This window comes from Mixophyes fleayi, chromosome 4 (genome assembly GCF_038048845.1).
Source record: "Mixophyes fleayi isolate aMixFle1 chromosome 4, aMixFle1.hap1, whole genome shotgun sequence".
Taxonomy (NCBI): Eukaryota; Metazoa; Chordata; class Amphibia; order Anura; family Limnodynastidae; genus Mixophyes; species Mixophyes fleayi.
Window position 1 is genome coordinate 71137497 of NC_134405.1, and position 24462 is coordinate 71161958.

Below are 24462 nucleotides of genomic sequence, written 5' to 3' on the forward strand. Positions count from 1 at the left end.
GCGTAACAATAGGGGGTGCATGGTCGTTCCCCATGAAGTCCGCTGCTTTGCTCTCAAAAGAAAAAGTATTGTAATGCTTATTTCAGTATTTGTTTCTTGGACTTTTGCATGTTTTTATGAGTTCTGTGTATATCTTTACATAGTATTGTATTTATATTTTTATCTGTGGTTTTTTTCCTTACTATTTTCGTGTGAAAAGTGAGATGATAACAAACCAAGATGCAATATAATATCCTTTGTATTAGTCCATAGTATTCCATAAGCTTTTCCTAGTGCTTTGCTACACTGTTCACGTCTTCTGTCATGATCAGTCTTAGGTCACTCTCCTCGGTTGCTCTTGACATTGATCTCTGAAAGAGGTATGTCTTAGCATGTCTTTGGTGAAACACTATTGTCATATACAGCCCAGTGATTTAATTAAAGCTTCATAAATAATTTTTCTTAATAATTTCAAAGGAACAATACTCAACTACTAAATGGAACAATATGTACGTATGTGCAGTCATGTTTGTAGAAACTCAAGAGAAGCACCTAAAATCTCAAGTTCTAATAGAATGTCCATTAATAATCCCATAAGGTATTAAAATAAAGCCATATATGGAAATTCTGTCTCCTGGGTGATAAGGTCCTCTACTGCTACACTATACATCTAAATGCTAATCAGTCATTTGCTGGGAGATGCAGGTTTTCTGATCAGATGATAAAAAGAAAAAGGTAGGCAAAACTTGTATAGACAACATGGGCTAAATATGCTGTTTGGTCAGATTTTACACAGAGGGAGATTCCACAACTTTTGCAAAATATGTTGCTTTGACTTTTAGGTTGTTTTTATCAAATAGGCAGTGTTGTTTATATCCATTACTCTTTGGTAATACAGAGCTCAGCTCTGCTCATTTCATTGCATACAATTGTATCCACAGAGCAGATTTGTGTCTACTCCAATCGAAATGACCAAATATGGTTTATTATATATATATATATATATATATATATATATATATATATATATGTTGCTGACAAGTTTAGAAGAAACCAGATAAGCACTGTACTTAGTAAAAGTCACAGCATGAGTGAATACATTAAAGTAATCTGAGGGTGACACACTTATTAAAATCATTCTGATTAGTTGCTCAGATGATAACGCATAATAAAGCAGTTAAAGGGACTCATAGCAAAATTTGGGCTTGGGGGGATGCGTCTCTGTATCCTCCATAGGACCCCGGACTGCTCTTCCTAGAAGATCAGAGTCTCCATAGTCGCTGAACCCTCTGTGACATCGCAGGTTCTGCCCCTGGATGGAAATCAATAATGCATACAAATATACATTTACAAATCCATTGTATGTCACCGTCTATAACACCAGTTTGGCCTGTGTTATAGGCTGGCATTATAAAATAAATTCTGCTAGTTTAATTAGCTTCTGACAAAAAGTCCCCTATTGTGTGTAGGTGAGAGAGAGAGATATGGAATTTAGATTGTAAGCTTCAAAGGGGCACGGACTGATTTGAATGATTATATATTCTCTGTACATTGCTGAGTAATATGATTGATTGGAGCTATATGAATAAATGACAATAAAGAAAATAAATATTGTAAGTCACTGGGTAGTGTTGCAACCACATATAAGCTCAAGGCTGCAGCTTTTATACAGATCTCAAAGATGACATTCAGTAGCGGTATTTACTTACAGTACAGAGTGTGTTATTCCATTTAATACACAAGGTTTTCTAATAACCACTGTTTGTAGTGCAGCAGTTCTAAGCAATAACAAACATTTACATTTTATTTAGAGGACACTATACATATAATTAACAACACTTGTTTGTTATAAGAATATTATCTGAATAGGACTGTTCTGCATTATTAAATGACACGATGTATGAGTCATTGTACCTGGTAATCTTTGCCATCTCATTACGGCTCAAAGTGTTCAGTACTGAGCAGTCCCCAATGCGTTTTTTAATCCATAGCTCGTACCCGATGCGGGTGTAGAGGAGCAGCATGGCAGCGAGGGGTACTAGGAACAGGGCAACAAGGATGAATATGGCGTAGGCTCTGCGCAGGCCGGCATCGCTCCAGGATTCAAGGCAACAAACGTGGTACAAGTTATACAGCAAGTCATATTTCACCTGCAAGACAAAGTTCAATGTTACTGAGTCAGTGCTAAATAGGGTAATGTGAGAATCATAAAGGTATTAGAAGTCAGAAGAGATGGGCAAACTCGTAAGGGAACAAGGACAAAAGGCCAAAATATTTCTATTGGTCTCAGAACTTGGTTGGCAGCGGTAGCAGGCAGTGGTTGGCACTTGTACCAGACAGGGGTGACACTTGTAAGGTGTTGAGGATTAATAAGCCTGTTTCTTACCTCTAATGTCTGTACATGCAGCATTGGGGAACCTACAACAATAGCGATAGTCCACACAAACCCTGCAAGAGAGAAGAAAGCGGCCTACATCACAAATTCATTTTATATGAGCAGAACAGACTGTGTTGACTATATGCACTTTGGTCTCATGACGTGGAATGATAAGTAAGGAAGTCAATCATCCTTCAAATTAACTGAACATTGCAGTGCAATAATACACAACTGATTTGGAGACTGTGTTGGGTTGAGACCTCCTTACTTGCAATCCTTATTTCTCCTTTCGGTTTTGGACATATTTTCATACGGCATGTTAATGCTAGCTGTCAGTACATTTCATTTAAAATTCTGCAGATCAATAAAAATAAAGGTTCACAGGGAAACCCTTAATATCGCTATTACGGCAAAGTGGACATATTGGTGTCTGCGGGAAACTGATCAGCCCCCTTAGAGGAATACTTCTTATACATCAACATACATAGATGACTATATTTTGGTTGCATTACTAGCGTTGTACTAATTAGGGATGGGGCGCTTGCTTTATTTTTCATTTATTTATTATTATTTTTACAGGCGGGCAAGATTCTTGCTGAACATCATTATCATGTTGTGGCTCCCAGGGCGCTCATTGCCTGGCAATGAATCTATTATATAACATGGGCTTTGATGTGGAAAATAACAATGAAAAGCAAAAGTACAGCCCAGCCCCAAAAGATTTAAAATGTCTGACTGATTCGGCAGTAATGGAGACTGATCATAAGATTAAAGCTCCAAATTTATGGATAATAACTCATAGAGCCCTCCGTTAAACATCTGTTTAGCCCTAATACCCATTTACAATATGTGAATCAAGAGGCATTCTTACCAAGCATCTTGTAGGCCCTCCGATTTGTGTACTGCCTCTTCATCTTCAGCGGATGGACAATCCCTTGGTATCTTTCCACTGCAATGCATGTCATAGTTAATGTACTGGCCACCACTGCCGTAGTCTGAATAAAAGGGACCATCTTACAGACGAAAGGCCCTGGGAGGAAAATAGAGATGTACATAATTAGATGTATTGCTAAATATGATTTTGCATATTAGTATTGACTTCTGTCTGTAAACTTATGTATTGTGATCCAATCGCACATCAAAAGTTACCTGCTGTATGTACTGTATGTATCATACTTTCCATTTTCTCTGCATAGCTTACTTCTCTCTCACTAATGTCACTATCATTCTCTTCTAAAGTTAGACAACATACAGACCTGCTGCAAGGATTTTTAGTAGTATACATAGAAGGATAACTTCTGCATTTGTTGAAGCAATTTTAAAGATATCGTATGTCTTTTGTTAGAAACATATCAAGCAGCATTGTTTTGTTATAAAAGAAGTACTAATTTCCATACACTGAACACAAACGTTAAGAAAGTTTTTACATGAAATGATTATCAGGTGTGTTTTGTTTTCACTAATTGTTATATATTACTTACAAAATTATTTATGGCTTGGGACACAAGTGGACATAGTCTGTGAAGCGAATTGTGAAGTGAGTGTAGACGGAGCTTCTTCACCCACTGACAAGATTGGTGGCCTGTTTGGTCTCACACTAAAGAGAGAACCAACTGAAGAGTCCACGTGCAGTGGATGAATTAAATTGGGTGCAGCTGCAACAGGGCCTGTAGAGGAGGGGGAATGCCCCCTCTCAAATTAACACGGGAGATCGGTGCCCCTATCATACTGCTGCAGAGCCTTAACACCCCATAACTCGGCAATAGAACCAAAATAAACATGTGCAGCTTGAACCCCACATCATAAAGACCATCATTTGACAAGAGGCACACATTCATGCCACACATGCCCAGCCTTGTTCAATTCAAGCACCTGCATTCAAGCACCTGTGTCTGTAGCCCTTCAAGTGCCACTATACCCATGACTGCCACATAATACCCGTGTTTGTAGAACCAAAAAGTGCCAGGGCCTGCTGGGACCGGTAGTGCCGCATAGGAAAATACTGTAAAATACACACATCAAAGATAAAGTCCTTTCATTTTATTTATTTAATTATTTATAAGCCTCACCCATTCTCTCCTTTCCCCTTCATTAAATTACTATATTCAAAGGAATTCTGTACTCTTCATCTTCTTTCTTCTTTTCCTGGGTTATCCCATACATGCTATATGTTGATTTAAAGAAATTATTACCCCAACACCCAGCAGCTAGAGGTTTTGGGAGCAGCGCCATACTATTTGTTCCCCAACAATAATAGCAACCAGCCCTGGCTATGAGCACTGGACCTTAGTTCCTTTTTTGGGGGGCAGGGACATGCCTCATTAATTAATTAATTTTCTTTTTTTTTAAATACATTAAAATGCCAGTCATCATACTCAAGCGGATGATAATGACAGGTGTCTCTATTATACAACCACATTTTAATAAGCTTTAACCTTTAAACCTATCTTCATGCTGACATGTGTAACACAATATGCTGTGTTGTACACATCTTAAGATACCTGCACCATTTTTGCAGCACACAATTTACATGTACGCTTTGGGCGCTAAATGTATATGTACTCAATAAAAATATAGAGCTGTTGGGAGACCTACGTCTGATTCAGGAGTGTGCAGAAAGCTTGTTTCTCATCTCTAAAGCTAGGTACACACTACAGAATTTTCCACCAACCTTTTATGCTGATCGATTTTACATGCGATCGATGTTCCGATCGCTCGGTCCATGGACTGCATACACACTAGCCTTGTTTAGGACGATTAAGGGAAGAGCGGACGTCCCTTTAGCGACTTTTTACAGCCATGTTGTCGTGAGCAATGACTGTAATTTCGTACTCACTGTTGTGGATTGGTTTATACACACTACACAATGGAAACGATATTGGAACAAAATATTAAACGGTACGACCAACCAAATGAGGCGACAATCGTCCATTTGGGCAGACTTTCGACCATCGTGTCACTGCACACACTGACCCGACTTTTGAACGAGCGGCCGTATGTCGGCTGATTTAGCCGATTATTGGATGAAAACTGTGTAGTGTGTACCTAGCTTTAGAAGGTAATGTAAAACGACCAAGAAGTTTCCTTTGAATAAAGGGAGTATAATTAATTGCTAAATACTGCCACTCAAAGAAGACACAGTAGCTTTGTTTGCTGCATAAGATATAAGGTATTTCCGCTGACCTTGGCTCTAACAGGTTAGAACACACTAACACCACTTGCTTATTCTATTGGCTTCACAAACAATTAAAATAAACATATTATCCCTTATCCAGCAACTCTGTCATTTGTCAGACATAGGGGCACATTTATCAATATTCACATAAAGTGAAAAGTAGTTTTCAATCCTTATCGCAATGATAAGGATTGAACTACTTCTCACATTTATGTACAGCCCTGCACAGAAACAGCAGTTCCGAAAAACTGCTGTTTCAGTGATAAAAAAAATCATACTTACCCCCCTCTTCGGAAGCGCTGTCTTCGGGTCTTCTCTTCACTCTTCAATTGCGCATGTCCAGTTCCAAGAACTGGACATGCGCACACAGATCCCCTCTCTGTCTCTGCAACGATAGTTGCAGAGAGAGCTTGCTGAGTGACAGGGAGGGATCATGTGATCCCTCCACACATGCGCTGTCCAGCTCTGCTCTCCGGAGCAGAGCTGACAGCATTAGATTTCCTCAATTCGGATGATGTACGCCAGCTTCAGCTGACAAGTTCTCGAAAAAAATGTTTTTTCGGGACCAGTTAGATTGCGGCCAGGAGCAGTCACCATTCTGTTGAATGGTGACTGCTCCCAAAAACGAAGAGGAATGCAAAGCAGCAGATATCCATGATATCTGCTGCGATGCCCCCTTAATAAATTTGCGGAGGACACTGTGGGACCTTAATGACCCATTAAAAGCACTATCGTGCTTTATTAAATATGCCCCATAGTCCTGTAATGGCTGCCCTAATAGAACCAGCTCAGGACCAGAAAAAAAAACATTCTAAAACATTTACCAGAGGGGACAAATTGATATATCAATAATACTAAACAAACTCCAAAGAAGCAAGGTCAGCTCTAGGTAAAGTCCTCCTACACACAACTCTTACACACTGCACCAAACCACCCACACAGACAAAGCTGACTCTCACTGTCTCACTCATATAAACCTATTATAGACTAAATATAGATAAATTTGTCCATTAACTAATCCCCCCACGTAAAATAACACAACTGCATCAATCCCCCTACACAGTTGTCTTTTAGCATTCTGTCGTGAACATAGAGAACTTACAGTTATTTATAAGGGTTAATCCATCACATAATTGTTTGGAATATGGCTTAAATCATAACTGTAGTGTAAATATGGTATATCAAATGAATACATTGATAAATTGAGCTACTAAAGTGTAAAATGTGAAGTCATAAAATCTGTTGTATATGTATTCGGTGACTCTGCACATCTCACTGTTAGAAGATAGTAGTGTCACCTGTAGGAGCTTCAAAGGCTGTAAGCTATATCCTGACACAAGTTAGTTTTTGGACACCTGAATAGTCTGTGTGGCCGTTCACAGCTTGACATCCTTGCAGACAAAGGCCGCATTTGAAGGCTACCTATACAGGTATATAGAAATAGGAACTTCTAAAGGAAAATGTCTTCATATTTCATATTGTGGGAAATCTGGGTGCCACTTCATACTGCTGGGCAAAATCACACCTGGGTTGTGAATTATACTTACTAGCGTTACCCGGGATCAGCTATAATCACATGTCTTTGAGAAAGGTATTTCATATTGCTATGATTCCGTCATGTTTGGTATTTAAATGTGCTGGAGATTATGACTGGTTTATTGATGGGGGAGTTATGTTTCTAGGATATATGTGAGAAAAGCTAAGACTGGTCAAAACTTATAATAATAGAATAATTTTGAACAAGCCTTAGGTGACACCAAAGGGACATTTACGCCACCACATTAGCATCCACACTGCCCCCGTGAATGCCGTCCCATTTGAGTTTGCTTATAAATCTGTATTGTGAAGGGACAAATTGTCAGTATTTTGGGAAAATCAATCCACATTGATAAGCTGTCCATCTTCCTAGCCAATTTCCCATGGCACAGATTATACAACTCTTGTAAGTTATACTCTGAATGTAACTCTTTTTATTCTATTATTATTATTATTATTATGTTATGTCAATTGTTTATTTTTTTTTTATATCTGAATGTCCTGTACCTTTGTATATTAAATCTATAAATTTAGTAAGTTGCGTCCTTGATACTCTAACGAATCCATTAGCCTGTTAAGAAGAATATAGCTTGACCAAGTTAACCCTTTGAATGACGGTGTGTGATTTGTTAATACATTTCACTAACAAGCCTAGTGTGTGCTTGCATTTACATTTGTGTAACAGTCTGGAGGTGTGAAGGGTTAACCCTTTGATTGCTGGAGTGGACTTTGCTAGCCTGTGGGTAGCTAGAAGCCTTTCTGTGCCAGTGCTGGACAGTATATTGGGGTCCTATTGCCTATTTTCAATAGGTGGTGCCAAACCTGAAGTGCCTGGGGGAGGTGAGAGCGCTGTGTGCGAGCAATTTAGTAGGTCTATAATCTGTGTGATAAGTAGAGACTACGGGCTGAAATCGTGTGTAACCTCATACAGCAAAGACCCCAAAGTCATGAAATCTGGGAGCCTGTTTGTGACATATTCCATTACACTTTTACTATAGCCTGAGAAGCTATGCTTTCCCCAACCAGAATATCATATGTCTAAAATAATGTGCTGCTCTGCGTAATGTCCCAAGAGCTCGAAAACCTAGTCTGTCAGACTATCTGCTTCTGTTCAGCCGCTCCTTTCGTCATTGCCGATAGTTCCAACAACACTAAACTAAAAACTCAAACAATAGTATTGAGTAGAGATCAATGAGACAAAATATAAACCTGGCATGTACCATTAGCCTGATATGCCTGCATCCCTGATATTTGTGCCAGTCCCACGCTGCCTCTGTACTGTAAACTTATCACTCAGCCAAGCAGGTGTCAGTACCCCTCCCTCGTTAATTTCCATTGGGGCCTTTTATGATCAGCCCTGCTAACCACAAAAGGACTGTTGTTTTACTAGTGCTCAGGGAGTCATCCTATACCCTTAAAAGGATGGCACTTGTACCAACTAAGGAAGTATTACCTGGATTAAATAAAAGAAAGGGTTGGTCTTAAAGTGGTAGTAAGCAGGCGATCCCCACTCTACAAGAGCAGTTACCATGACTGTGGGTGGGTACATATATATGTGCTAGGGGACCAAATAGGCCCTGTCACAATCCAGCATTCACCTGAACCTGCATGACTTGTGTGTGACAAAAGGTTGATCTAAACTAACCACCTAGTCTGTTTAAAAATGATTAAATCCCCTTGTCTATCCCACACACTACATTTGTCTTACTAAGTATGCTACCATCAAAGTTTTGCATGATGAGCTAACACTCTTACTCGGGAAGCCTTTAGGATCCCCTTTATCTAGACTAATCTCTCACAACTTGCGTTTATCAGAGTTATTATAAACCATATGATCTCCCCTGAGCCAGAGTTATCATAAGCAAAATGATCTCCTCTGTTTCAGATATGTAGCGTTCTAATAGCAAGCTAAATCTAACACATGAATTCCGTAAGAACACAGAGACCTTAAGCTATTAAGTGTAATTTAATATGGAAAATAAATCCACAATTCAAAAATTAAATCCACAATGATAATAACTATTAACAGAAATGACATACAAAGTTAATTCACAATAGATTCTTATAAAATTAAAGGGGGAAAACAACAGAGAAATAGTAAACTCACGAATGATCGGATTTCTGTCTGCTGGGAGAGCATGAATACTGGAACACTTCTCAACATGAACTTGACTCCCAAAGTGAATAAAAACATTTTAAACATGACCACATGCCTCATTCCTGTGATGTCAGAATGAACTAGAAAGTCTGTTTAAATGCAAATTATTTTTTTACCTCTTTTCAAACACTTTTCACATCAGGATTTCTTTAGACTGGTCTATCTTCTTACCAGAATGCCCTACAAAGATGATATTACCTCCACATTACAGGTCATAAGTTTTCCTTTATTTATATTGCAGACATGACTTATTCCTGTGTCCTTCTTTCCCTTTATTCAAACTTATCCCAACTGTTCAGCCCCCTGTCACCCATTTGAGATGTCCTGAGGTATCACAGAACCACAAACAATGTGATGGGTCTGTTTTTGGATATTATTGATGATATTGATATAACCTTAAAAAGAGTTTCCAAGAGGTTTCAGCTTTTATGACCAGTGACATAAATTGTTATTGGACACCCACCTGTAGTTACACTTCTGGATATCGCAATACATAAATACCTTATGGGTAGAGCAGCAGAATTTAGAGACAATCAAATATATAACATAATGTAATTTTGTCTCTCACCCTCTGGTTTTAGATTGTGAACAGAGTTCCTGTAAGCCACACCAAGCTAATACTATGAATTCAATCACAAACACCTATTTTCAGTTGTATATGACTTGTAAGAGGCTTGCATATGACAGGCCCATTTAAATAAAAATATGTGGGCCACATATTTTGCGGTTAGGAAATTACCTTTACATTTCTTTCAAAAACAACTGCACACTAGGAAATAGCCAGTCACTATACTTATACAATATGCATCTGAAACCTTATCTTCACCGGCCTCCCCTGCTCTCACCTCGCCCCCCTTCTTTCTATACTCAATGCGGCTCCGAGGCTTATCTTCCTTTCCGCTACAGAATCCTTTTTAAACTTCTTACCGTCACCTACAAGGCTCTCTCCCACTCTACTGCCCCTTATATCTCCTCTCTCCTCTCCATCCACACTCCCACCCGGTCCCTGCGATCAGCCAATGACCGTCGCCTCTCCTCCACTTTGATCACCTCATCCCGCTCCAGAATTCAAGACTTCTCCCGAGCTGCCCCCCTGCACTGGAATGACCTCCCACGCTCCATCCGTTTATCCCCTAACTTGTGCTTCTTAAAACGGGCACTCAAAACTCATCTCTTCCTCAAAGCCTACCAGCCTTCCACTTAACCCTCTCTCCATGCTCGCTCTTATCACCTCACTCCTCCTCAGAAGACGGGAGTGCTTGCTCCCCTCTTCTGACTCCCTTTGTGCCAGCCGTCTGTTTGCCCTCCCTTTAGGATGTAAGTTCTTATGAGCAGGGCCCCTTTTCCTCCTGTCTCTCTACCTTCTCTTCTGCTCCAACTTCAATATAATTGCTTTGTCTGGAGCCTCTGAAGTCATGGTATTACTCGTTTATTGTTCTGTACTGTTTTTCCTTTATTGTCCATTGTTTGTATTGTGTACGGCGCTGCGGAAACCTTGTAAATAAAGGATAATATTAATAACAATAATACCTCACAGAAGGTCCTATTTTGGAGGTCAGAGGGGATGTGAAACATTGAGACAGGGGGACATAGGAAATGGTCAAGTTTGGATCAGTCATGTCACTTGCCTTACAGCTGTTTAAGTTATAACTGCTCCAGTAACATAATTTTTGTGCATTTCACTAGGATCATAGTAGCCTTACTTGTGAATGTGGCCTAGTAGCAAGGGTTATGTGTAATGTCACTAGGGGCAGGATATAACATCATTGGTGGTGTGGTGAGGGTTGGAGTGAAAATATTACATTAAATTATGTTTAACATATACATTTCCCAATGCTGGGCACAATCAAGGAGAGAAAATGACAGATCAGGAATGTTTCCTAAATATGCCTAGTTAAACATCCACATGCAAAAGCAACATTTGGTTTTGCAGGACGAGATGGAGAAAATGCATTTAGGGTGCATTCTCTGTTTAGCAAGAGTCACAGAGCATATTCCTCCCCAACTTATACAGATACTTAGGAGGTTCCATCAATTGGTAGTGGTCCTACATGTTTAATCAGTGGTGTAATATGCAAAAACATTCAGGGTTTTGGCAATGCTTCTCCATCCTTTCTGTAGGCATGTCTTCTGAGCATGTGCAGTGAAGCCCCATTTGGCTTATTCCAATTCAAAATAATGTTCTTTGGACTCCATGCTGTTCCTGCTTCCTTCTAGAGGCTGTCCATGCACACTAGAATGGGCACACCCCCTTTAGAACATGGGATTTTTCCTTAAGGGGGGACAGGGGCATGTATGATTCCTGGTGGCTGACCCCTCCATCGGGATCAGTCACATATGTGCAGCTGCAGATCTAAAATCTGTTCCCCCATTCCCACTCTCCTATGTGTGTCCTCCTCCTCCCTCTCTCCCTCCCCTATATCTGTCCATCACTGAGACCTCACATGAAACCATGTGTGCAGACTGCAAGAGAGGCAGACAGAAGAGTCTGCCTCTCAAACACAGCTTGGCAGGAAGAATGTGGGAGGGAAATGTGGGGGAAGGATTTGTCTTAATATAATTAAGGGAGTGGTGTGGGGGGGGATTTGTCTTAATGTAATGATGGAAGGGGTGGAGGGTTATCTTAATGTAATGAGGGAAGTGGTGGGGGTTTGTCTTAATATAAAGAGGGAAGGAATGGGTAGTGTCTGGATGTAATAAGAGTAGGGCAGGGGGTGTCTTAATATAAAGAAAGAAGGGATGGGGGGGTGTTAATGCAATGAGGGAAGGGGAGGGGGGTGTCTTAATGTAATAAGGGTAGGAAGGTTTTTTTTTTTAATATAATGAGAGAAGTGATGGGGTTGTCTTAATGTAATGAGGAAAGTGGTGACGGGAATTTGTCTTAACATCATGAGGTAAGGGGCGAGGGGGGTTTTGTCTTAATGTACTGAGGGAAGTGATGAGAGGTGTCTTAATATAATGAGGGAAGGGGTGGGGGAATTTGTCTTAATGTAATGAGGTAAGGTGTGAGGGGGTTATCTTAAAATACTGAGGGAAGTGATGGGAGGTGTCTTAATATTATGAGGGAAGAGGTGGGGGTGTCTCAATGTAATAAGGAAAGAGGTGGGGGCGTCTTAATGTAATGTGAGAAGGGGGGTATCAGGCGACGTCCCCGCACTGTGCATAGGTGCTGGGGACGGACGCCTGCCTCTCGTGGCCCAGTGCGTCCCATTGCCTATCAATGGGATGCACTTTCGGTTTTGCCATGCGCACATGTACAGAAGGCCTGCGTTTTGAGAATTTGAGAAAAATGAGGGTTATTTATTAAATGTGAATGTGAATTATTTATTGTTGGGGATGGTTGTGGGAAATAAGTATATTTATTAAATATAAATGCTATTAGTTTATTGCCAGGGAGGGAAATAGGTTTATTTATTAAATGAGAATACTATTAACTTAATATTGGGGCTGGTTGGGAGGAACTTGGTCTATTCATTAAATGTGTATGCTATTAATTTTCTTTTCAAGGTTGATTGGAGGGAAATAAATATGCTTATTAAATAATTTAATAGCTGGGGTTGCTTGCAGGGAAGGAGGCCTAATTATTAAACATGGGTGCTATTGATTTAACTTCCTAATTTTTAAGTACCTGTCTTTTTTCCAAATAGGGCACCAACATTCCAGGATCCAGGCAAGCAGCTACTGAGATTAAGACACCAGCAGCAGCAGGTAGTGAAAGCTGCAAGAACAGGTAGGAGGGAGCAGGCCAGCCAGCCAAAAGGAGGTAAACGTTATTTACTTCAGTGGAGTCAGGAGAAAAGTTGGAAAGACATCACATGAGTATCACTTGTTATTTTACTACTTTTATGAGTTACAGATTACGATATTGCAGGGTGAAGATTATGAGGATAGAGAGATTAGCACATTGAAACCTATGTTGCTATGTGTCAAAATAATTGTTATGGACTGAGATATTACCAATAGGATGAAAAGTTATAGATTGAGGGTAATAGCACTGAAGATAATTGTATTTGTAGCCTTGAATTTGGTGTTCTAGTACAACTTGCTTGTGGCACTACAGGTGCAAAAACAACCTAACAGTGGAGAGAAAGAGGGAGAGAGAGGGAGAGAGAGAGAGATATTGCAGGCGGCCATCTTGGTAGAGGCAGTGAGGAACAAGTAATTGCATACAGTTTGTGAACATTTAGAAAGTCAATATACAGTCTCTTTAACATTCATTTGGAAAGGACAAGATACAAAAGCCCACGGAGCTCCAACACAAGAAAGTTAATTTGGTTTAGTAGCATGCTGTTTAGGTAAGTTGTGATTTCAGCACTGTTTAATGTAATGATATAGAGACATCACAGTAGGTAGATTCTTGCTTACAGGTTAGACTGTTTATTTGCATTTATTAATTCTTCAGTGTGTTAGTGTAAATGTGTGCACACTGGTAAAGATATACACCCTGCTTAAGCTAATAATATGCTAGTGCATTGTTCCATTAAATTCATCCTGTCTGGTATTTCTGTTTATTGATATGTATATATATTTCCATGCAAAATTAGAAAAAAGTAGTAGCGTTCCATTTTGCTGCGCTCCATATATGTGCCCTGTGGCTATTACACCATCTTGTGACTCTGCTCATAGGTTAGTGATAATCAGGGGGTTCTCTGAGTCTCCCCCTGGTGTTCATGGCCCTGGACATTCCCTAATTACTCACGTGTTAAGACTCAGATGGAAGCACTATCAGGTACGGAAAAAGTAAAAAAAGTCTGCTGTATGTCTATATATACACCATTCCCAGAGCATGGGAGAAGGTGTAGAACATAAAAGACAAGCAGCAAAAAAAGAAAGGTGCTGCCTTAGTTTGTAGCAAATACAGCTGTGGGAGAGTGCAGTATAAAAACAAAACAAAAACACACATGTTAGGATTGCTGCCAAAGCACACACAGTGCTGAATAAGCTATTATAAGAAAACTCATTTCCACAAAATCACGTAGTGTACTTCAATATACAGGGATTTGCTTTGTAATCACTCATAAAGGGACAGAAAATATAAAATAAAAAACAAAATTCTGACAGAAAAACATTCAGCAATTTGATAGGTTTTGGAATGCAGAGATAAAACCAGAATAAAGTAGTAAAAATGTTTAGATCTCTACTCTTTATTTTGGCAAAATATATCGCTATTGACAGATTTAGAGCCAAATAAAAACAGTTGCCGCCAGCTAAAAATTCATAGCTAGAGTTGAAAGATGTTTGTTTTTGATCAAATTAATCTTTGTTTGTCAAGTCAATGAATTATGTTTGGTTACTGCCAACACAGTCATCTATGGGGGCTAGAATAAAAACCAGAACTTATTTTGGTGAATAGTATACAACACAGACATCAATCTGGTTGCTAGTAAGTAACACAAATCTGTAACCTGGTGGCTTGACTACAAAGCAGATGGTTGCAAATGTACAATGCAGAGCTCATTTAGATGGCTAACGTACACAATATTTTGTATATTGTAAAACGTCTGATCTGGTGGCTAGTGTATAAAAAAGTCTCTACTTTGGTGAATAGTGTTTCTTAGGAAACTTTACTATTTGACTATGGGTGGAAATACCCTCTGTTTAACGGTACTTTCCATGCACGCAAATATGTACATGCGTATATTTACAATATTTTCACATCACAACGCACATAACTTTTATTTGATCATAAATTACAATAACAACTGCTAACAATATAATAAATAAAAACATACGTTTTTCAAATATATTCCATAATTATTTTGTTTCACAAATTATTTTAAATGAACTAACTAAATAATTAACCCTTCAATGCATACAGTGCATGCAATGCATTTAGAAAATAAATCTTAAATGCACACGGTTGTTCTGAGATAGCTACTGAGACACCAGCATGTATGTTTTTTAATCAAAGACTTTGCCTGGTCGGTCATGACCATAATGCCCTGTAGCAGGTATAAAAGATACAGCTGAAAAAAAAAGAGTTCTTGCGATAAACACCAGATTTGGATTGTCCACATCTGCATTAACATGTCCTTCCTATTACTGTCTACGTTAGTCCTCCCTTTCCTCCCCTGTTCTGCCTCTCAATTCAGAAAGAGTCGTAAGTGTCAGATCCAGACTTGAATCAGACCCTGAGTGACCAGGTCATTAGGCAGATCAGCACTTCCATGTAATTCACTGGCGAATCAATGATAGCATCATACTGTGTGTACACAGAAAGCAGAGGAAGAATAGATAAGACAAAGAAGTGAATTTGAACCTGGCAGATTAGTCTTAACATTGCAGATATTTTCATGCACATATATCAAGAATGGACCAACAGCCAAATAAAATCCAGCCCACAGCAGCCATGTGGTCGGAAACAGATCATTGATGAATCCAGGTTCCTTCTGTTTCACGCTGCCAAACCGGGTTTTGTAACTGTTAAGGGGTTGTTTCCATAACACACATTGGGTCCTTTGGTATAAAAAGTGCAACTTTTTAACTCCACATAATATCCAAAAAAACATAGGCAGTTGGAGTAGCAGTGTGTACCCTTGTACCGATTGTCAGGATTCCTAGCAAGAATTCCACGGAGAGCAATGTAAGATGAAGCACAGTGGTTTATTAAGCACAGAACATGCACATTGGACTGAAGTCAGGCAAATGAAAACAGCAGAAAAACACAAGTACTGGAGGTCAGATGGCTGGATTGTCAGACCGAGCTGAGGACTACAGTATCCAGCAGGTGGGAGGATCAGTAGGGAGAGAACGACTGAATGTCCAGGTTAAACAGGGTTAGTGTCTGCAGTTACAGATGCTGGATAGCTGGAGATGCAGTAGCCTGTAGTACAGGAACTGGATAACAGAAGATGCAATAGACTGCAGGCATAGGAACTGGATACCTGGAGATGCAATAGTCTGCAGCACAGGACCTAGCACACAGGTGGCGTAACAGTCTGCAGGCACGAGTACACGGAGGTGCATGTAAACTGGCAGACTGGATCAGAGGAGATGTAACAAAGTCAACCACACAGACCAACAACATTAATTGGCATCTGCAGATCTCACTGCTGGAGCTGTAGCTTTTACAGGTTTGACAAAGTGACCTTCTCTATCTGGAGATGTGATGTGATGAGATGCTGTCACTTCAGTAAAGATCATCACAAATTGAATCAGGGATCCAAGTTCTGCCTTTCATTAGAACACAAGGACATACCTGCACTACTCAGAATAGTAGTTCTAATCCCCTACCTCCAACATTACAATAATCCACCAATATTCTTGTTGCCAGTTCTACCAGGGACACCAATATTAATATTCTTAATTATATTGCTTTTAGGGGTCTTTAAAGTGACTTTGGAAATTATCGGTCTTTATGAGAGTTGCTCCTTTCATCTTATTATCACCGTACAGTACAATATATTAGGTCTCCTGTTTATATGTGAAACAAGTAGAGATGGGCGGGTCCGATTCCCCGAGAACCGAACCCACCCGAACTTTGGGTATCCGAGTACCGAGCTGAGTAGCTCGGTACTCTCCCGCCCGTTCCGAATCCAAATCGAGGCCGAACGTCATTGTGACGTCGTTGGATCTCGGGGCTCGGTTCTCGCGATACTTCAAGATTATAAATACACGTCTCCACAGCAATCCATCGCCATTTGACAGAGGGAGAGAGCAGGGTGTAGTCACAGGCTGATTAGAGCAGGGACAGAGAATACAATATTCTTCTTGCAATTGCTCTAACAAAAATCGCTAGAGAAGAGAGGAGGATAGAGGTTTATTATTTTTTGTTAATATTTGGCACTCCCCAGTGCTTTTGGGGTGTCCCCCATAATTGTGCATAAATATTTCTGGCTGTCAAAAGTCATATCTGTCAGCAGTATCTACCAACTAATTGTTAGCACTCCTCAGTGCTTTTGGGGTGTCCCCCATAATTGTGCATAAATATTTCTGGCTGTCAAAAGTCATATCTGTCAGCAGTATCTACCAAATAATTTGTAGCACTCCTCAGTGCTTTTGGGGTGTCCCCCATAATTGTGCATACATATTTCTGGCTGTCAAAAGTCATGTCTGTCAGCAGTATCTACCAACTAATTTTTAGCACTCCCCAGTGCTTTTGGGGTATCCTCCCTAATTGTGCATAAATATTTCTGGCTGTCAAAAGTCATATCTGTCAGCAGTATCTACCAACTAATTTTTAGCACTCCTCAGTGCTTTTGGGGTGTCCTCCCTAATTGTGCATAAATATTTCTGGCTGTCAAAAGTCATATCTGTCAGCAGTATCTACCAACTAATTTTTAGCACTCCCCAGTGCTTTGCGCTCAGAATGGATTCAAAGCAGTCCACATATGATCAGAATGAGCAACCAGGTTCTGTCACTAGTCCTGATGTTAGTGTTCCCAGTACGTCATCTGGCCAAGGCGATGTCAAACAACAGAGTGTTTCCAAATCAGTGCAAAAAACAAAAAGCAAAAGAAATTTACTGTATTGAAGCGAAAAAAAGAAGTGTAACTGAGCAAAAGTTAAGTGCCGATAAAAAAAAAATTACAAACATGCCATTCTACACACGCAGTGGCAAAGAGAGAATGAGGCCTTCACCTTTGGCTATTAGTGGCAGATCCCAAAAAGTTACCCAGCCTACAATTGGTGCACAACTACTGTTACGCGTCAAAGCCGAGCTGCAAGATAACAGCAAGGCATTAGAGGAGAATGTTTGCTCTGATTCACAAATGACAACAATCCCTGTGGAGAGTCCATCCAAAATGGGATGTCTAATCGTGAGCATTCTGCTGATGTGTGCTTTAATAGCCCGAGTATAGCCGGTGATACCCAAATTGAGGATGCCACTTTGGAATTAGAAGAGGATGAGGGGGAGATTTGTGGAGGCAACGAGGGCGCTAATGAGGATGTTGATGAGGATGAGGTTGTTTGTGTCAGTCCTGCACCAGTGGCAGCAGTTCAGCAGTTCTGGCACGTGACAAGAAAAAGGCCATTGTCATGCCTGGGCATAAAACAAAAAAATCCACTTCTTATGTGTGGAATTATTTCTAACCAAATCCAGACAACAATTGTATAGCCATTTGTAGTGTATGTCAAGCCACAGTCAGTCGAGGGAGGGACCTTAACAATCTTGGAACCTCGTTTATGTTACGCCATTTAACGAGAGTTCTTGGCAAAGTGTTGGGAAAAGCTGAAAGTTCTTCCCAAAAAAATACAAGCACTCCATCATCAGCTAAGACCCTCCGCTCACCGACATCCCGACGGCTACAAAATACACCCACTACACCATCCTCATCAATATCCTCAGTAGCGCTCGGAGTTAGCCCGGCATCCCACTTAAGGCTGGATGACTCCTGCACTATTATTGATTCCTCTGAAGAAAGCGTTAGTCCTGCTGCTGCTGTTGCTGCTGCTGGGGGTGAATCGTCATCCCAGAGGCAGGTTAATAAAAAGAGCAGTCCTACATTTCAGCAATTAACTGTAAAACAATCATTTGCGAGGGGAAGCAAATATGAAAGCAGTCACCCAGTCACCAAGCGAATCACAGACGCCATGGCTGCAAAGTTAGTGTTAGATCTGCGTCCAATCTCCACAATAAACGCAGCTGGTTTTTTACAGTTAATTGAGGTTTTGTGTCCGCGTTACAGAATTCCATCGCGACACCATTTCTCCCGTAAAGCAATTCCACAACTATATCAAAAAGTGTGTAAAAATGTAGAGATTGCGCTGAAAAATGCCATTCTGCCCACTGTCCACTTAACCACAGATATGTGGACAAGTGGAAGTGGCCAAACCAAAGACTATATGACTGTGACAGCCCACTGGGTTGGTCATTCACCTTCACCAGCAGGAACAGCAGCAGCATGTACACCACTACGTAACATTTGTCACAGGCAGGCCACTCTTTGTATCACCGGCTTCACTAACAGGCATACGGCTGATAATTTGTTGCGCAAACTGAGAGATGTGATTGATGCATGGCTTATACCACTCGGACTCTCTCCAGGGTATGTCATTTCTGATAACGCCAACAATATAGTGCGAGCATTACAGCTGGGTGATTTCCAACATATTCCCTGTTTTGCTCACACCATCAACTTGGTGGTGCAGAGCTTCCTACGAAATAACCGTGAGGTGCAGGAGATGCTTTTGGTGGCCCCTAAAATTTCAGGCCATTTCAGGTATTCAGCCACAGCATGTAGGAGGTTTCAGCAGCTCCAAGAGCAGTTTAACTTGCCCTGCCACCAACTTAAGCAAGAGGTGGTAACTAGGTGGAATTCCACCCTGTACATGCTTCAGAGGATGGAGGAACAGCGCAAAGCCATCCAAGCATATTGCACAAGCCATGACATTGGGAAAGGAGGGGGGATGTATTTCACTCTTGCACAGTAGGGAATCCTTTCAGTCCTGTGCAAGGTGCTGAAACCATTTGAAGTTGTGACGTGTGAGGTGAGTGCAGATTCTGCTAGTTTGAGCCAAGTCATTCCTTTTAATTAGACTATTGGAAAAGAGGCTTGAGATAATGAAGGAGGTGCTAAAAGCAAGCAATTCAGCAAAGTACGTTGGCCTTGTTGATCAAGTACTTAATTCGCTTCACAATGATCCTCGAGTTATTAAGATCTTGAACTCGGATCAGTACGTTTTGGCCACTGTGCTTGAGGTTTAAAACCTACATTGAGTCTTTACTTGTAAATGAGCGAGATGTGAACTTTTGCAAGGAGGTATTGCTCAGCAAGTTGTCCGCTGAACCAGGCCTTGGCTTGACAACGTGTCCTCCTTCACTTTCTCAAGCTGCTGATTAAATTAAAATTAAATTTCCAAACAAGAAGCAGGGAAGACACAGGGGGCAGACCAGAACAATTTAACATCTGGGCTGGTTTGAAGGATTTTTCAAAAAAAATTGTCACTTTGCCCATAACTCCATCCAATACGAGTATAAACATGCAAAGGATGGTGGAGGATTACTTTCAAGAGGTAGTTGACATGGAAATGTCAGACAGTCCCTTTCCTTACTGGGAAGAAAAGCAGGCCATTTGGAAACCCATGTACAAACTTGCTTTGCAATACCTAAGCTGCCCACCCTCCAGTGTGTACGCTGAACGTGTGTTCAGCACAGCAGGGAACTTAGTCAGTGATCACCGTAGAAGGTTACTTCCCAAAAATGTGGAGAAAATGATGTTTATAAAAATGAACTACATCTTCCACGAGGAAGGCCTTCACCATCCAAGACATCCAAGCACTGACTGTTCTCTTATGGCGGATTCAAGCGGCGATGAATTGATAGTCTGTGATGATGACGTACACACTGATGAGGGTGAGGATGAAGCTGAAGATGATGACGATTACATCTTTTTAAAACTTTCTATGTAAGTGTAGGGTGCAATCTACCCCCAAAGAGGAAAGGGACTTGTGGCATTTCCATATCACGTACCATCTTGAAAGGCTACTGTTTGGGCAATTTATCTTTAAGGGTAGGGTGTCATAGACAGAGTGACCCCAAAATGCCTTTGTCCATTTCTCTTAATATTGTACAGTCTATAACGGCTGAATTTTTTGGTATTTTATACAAGTGGAGGGGGGCCTAGAGAGACAGAAACCAAACTAGCTTTCTCCATGTCAATTAATATTGTACAGTCTATAACGGCTGAATTTTTTGGTATTTTATACAAGTGGAGGGGGGCCTATAGATCCAGAAACCAAACTGGCTTTGTCCATTTCTTTACATATTTAACTATAAGTGTAGGGTGTAATATACATCCAAAGACGATGGCTGCATTGCCAATATGCATAGATGGAGAGGAAGACAATCTGTTTTGTGTGTAGAATAAATGAAGGCCTACCAACGAAGAATGAAACTGTTTTTTGGATGATTTATTACCTCTACAATTAGATTACTTATCTCTAAAACAGTTGGAGCACTAAATTGGGTTATTTTAGGCCCAAAAACATTGATTTTCCAACAAAATAGCAAAACAAAACCAACCAAAACCAAAACCAAAACCAAAACCAAAACACGCAATGGCGGTTTTGCAAAACCAAAACCAAAACACGACGGTAATCCAGATCCAAAACCGAATCCAAAAACAAAACACGGGGTCAGTGACCATCTCTAGAAACAAGTGACATTTTACTTAAATAATAATTTCTATATTCTCATAAACTGTTTACTGCACGCAAAACCTGTAACAGATGATACCTGATAAACCCTCCACAGCATAGGAGCCAACTCTGTGGGCAAAGTGGGTGACTGAGTTGCTGCAGCCAGCCACCATGTCTACGCAAGGCATTCTTCAGTCTTATGGGAGGGAAGTAACATGAGCACCCCCAATCATTTTACAAAGATGGCTCCTATGTTCCTTATCTATCCACTGGAATTATCTGCATTGGTGGTGACTTTCCTGTGACTATGATTGTTTTATTTCAACATTGATGGTATGGTTACTATAATCTTCATTAGCTGCCCACTTCATTAAAGGCATAGGTCATTTCTAAAAGTATTTTTCTTTAATTTGGAGCAGCATTCCTACAGTAAACAATTAAAGAAAATTAGATCTGACCCATTTCCTTGCACTGCCCATGGCATTCTCCTCCTGATTAAATTGTCTAGCAGTGCTCCTCTCAGTGACTGCATTTGGAGATTATGTCTGCAATAATTTATCTTGTTCTTCTTTCCAGTTTTTCAAACTTTCTTGATAATAGGTTTTCAGATAAGAGCTTCCGTACCTGAAATCTGTCCTTATTCTATACCAGACAGGCTTCAAGCAGCAAGAGGTGACACAGCATTCTGCGGCCTACTGTTAAATTGTACCTTCCTTTATGTTTGATGTTATCAGGGACTCCAACAGTGATGTGGAAGGGGGCCCTTGGGGAGGTGCCACCAAAATAAAGGTACAGATAGTAAGAGTTGTTGGATTACTTTTTTAAATCAGTGTTATAAAGCTTACTGTAAACAAATCCTCACACATTCTAACATCAGGAGTTGTATCATAACATTGATATTAAATTTACCCAAGGAAAAAAGACAAAAAGGAGCACAAGAAGAAATTAACCCGAAATACATCATCCTCTGATTTAAAATCCATTTGTCAGCTGGACTCAGGGATAATATTGTTTCAGGAGAAAGGGTATTTTAAAGCTGGAAAAAAGGATTAATAGCCCGACTCCAGCAGACATTGCATTTCCAGAGCTCTACAACTTCATTGAAGAATAAAACACAACCCTGCAGGCATTTTGTATGTGACTGGCATGTATCCTTCATTTTCAGTCTTATTATCATCCATTGACAACAACAAATCTCTTTTTTCATGAGCAATTTCTTTTAATAAGTTCCCTGCATTGAGTGATTTGGCCGATCTGCACCAGGGTTGAATTTCTGATATGAAATGGAATACGGTCTGTTCGTCAGCAGCTGCCTATCAAAGCTGACTTTTCTGTTTTTTTCTGAACAAATGCATTTTCCCAATTCCCTGACAACTTTGCTGCCTGGCTCACTTGTTTCTTATTCCTTGACCGACCTATTCTAGGGGATTTCAGCAATACCATTGACAACCCCACTGACTCTGCTGCCACAACATTTCTTTCACTTACTTGCTCGTTCAGTCTCTCCCAATGGACTTCATCTCCTGCTCATTGTGATGGACATTCCTTTGATCTTGTCTGCTCCTGAGTCATCTCTAGTTTCTCCAACTTGGCGTTCCTGTGCTCTGACCACCAGCTCCTTACCTCATCCCTGCACCTAAATCCACACACAAACAGGACATCTAAATACTCTTGACTCACTATACAACAGTGGCACACCAAACAGACCAGCCACCTGCTGAATGCCAATGAAGGAAATCAGATTTCCTCCACTATAAATTCATCCTTTCATCTTAAAACACTGCCCTCTCACTTGCCAAGCAAACATTCTTCACTTCTCTAATATACCCCAATGCCACTTTACCACCTTTAAAATTCTTATCTGCCCACCTGCACATCCTCCCCTTCTTTTCTCACAGTCCATGATTTTGCCATCTACACCTCTTCTCTTGGAGAACTAGTTTGCTCATTTGGCCTCCAGTACCATCTCTACACTGAAGACACCCAAATCTACCTTCTACTCCCAAGACCTTCCCCTTCTATTCTACCTTGTGTAACCAACTATCTCAATGCTGGGTGCGATTTGAGATGGTTTCGAGGAGTGGTGCCAGTACTTTGCAGAGACACTGTTTTAAATTTTTTATTAATATACATTATTTTATTATTTTGATATATGGGAGAATCTTGAGGTGGTCCCCAGCCACTGTTGGCTCTCATGCGTCCTGATCGCTATGGGAGAACCGTCTCCACTCACTCAGTATATTAAAGATGTACAAGGCTCTTAATTGGGTTTCTGAAGCTCAACATGTCAACATATCCAGAGCTTATCGCCTTGCCTCCTCCCAGAGTCACCAACTCCCCCCTGACAAAATCACCACTATTACCTGAGTCTCCCAAACTCACTGACTTGGTTGCACACAAGACTATTCCTCTTTAGGCTTCTCACATAGTCTCCCTCCAGTTTTGTCACCTCAGCTTTCAAAATATTGACAAAATAAGCCCTTTTCTTACCCAACACGATGCCAAAACTCTAATTCATTCTCATCATCTCCCACATTCACTACTGCAACCTCCTCCTACCTGGCTTCAATCCATTTTAAATGCTGTAACAAGACTGATTTTCCTCGAAGAATATTGAGGGTCACTCACTGTCTTTTACAAACATTTCTGGAATTCCAGAAAATATTGCTTTTAGCTTATAAGTTACTTTGGAAGTCAAAACATTTTTAAAAGTTCCAAAAAAAGGACTATACCTCCAAAACTAGTATATAGAATATACTAGATGAAGTTCCCGGCATTGCCCGGGTTTAAATCTTCAAGTTATTAAGTTATCAATGAGTTGGATGTAACAATCAACATTTTAAAAATAATTAGCAGCTAAGATGTCTTCCAAATCCATCCAAGGCCCAGAAGAGGGTCCCTGTGTCAAAGTTCTGCCCAGCATACACCAATGGGAGGTCTCACCGGGAACCCAACTACTCCAATAGACACCACAAACCAATTGCCACCCATCTGTAAAGTTTTCACCTAAATCCATCCAGTGGAAGGCTCAGAACAGGCTTCCTGGGTCCAATTTCTGCCCAGCATACAGCAACGGGAGGTCTGACCGGAACCTTAACCCCCTAATGGGTTATGTGTCTGAATGCATAACAGCACAGACAAACAAACAAACAGACC

General features: G+C 40.5%; 1 protein-coding gene across 1 annotated transcript in view; it reads right to left on the minus strand.

Moving 5' to 3' along the window:
* LOC142149887 (pyroglutamylated RF-amide peptide receptor-like) overlaps positions 1-24462 on the minus strand; it is an 81839-nt gene that overhangs the window by 15779 nt on the left and 41598 nt on the right. The window contains exons 2-4 of the mRNA XM_075205190.1: positions 3228-3386; positions 2366-2427; positions 1894-2129 (exon numbers count right to left, since the gene is read on the minus strand). Coding sequence (XP_075061291.1) covers positions 1894-2129; positions 2366-2427; positions 3228-3386 — 457 coding nt within the window. The remainder of the gene's footprint in view (positions 1-1893; positions 2130-2365; positions 2428-3227; positions 3387-24462) is intronic.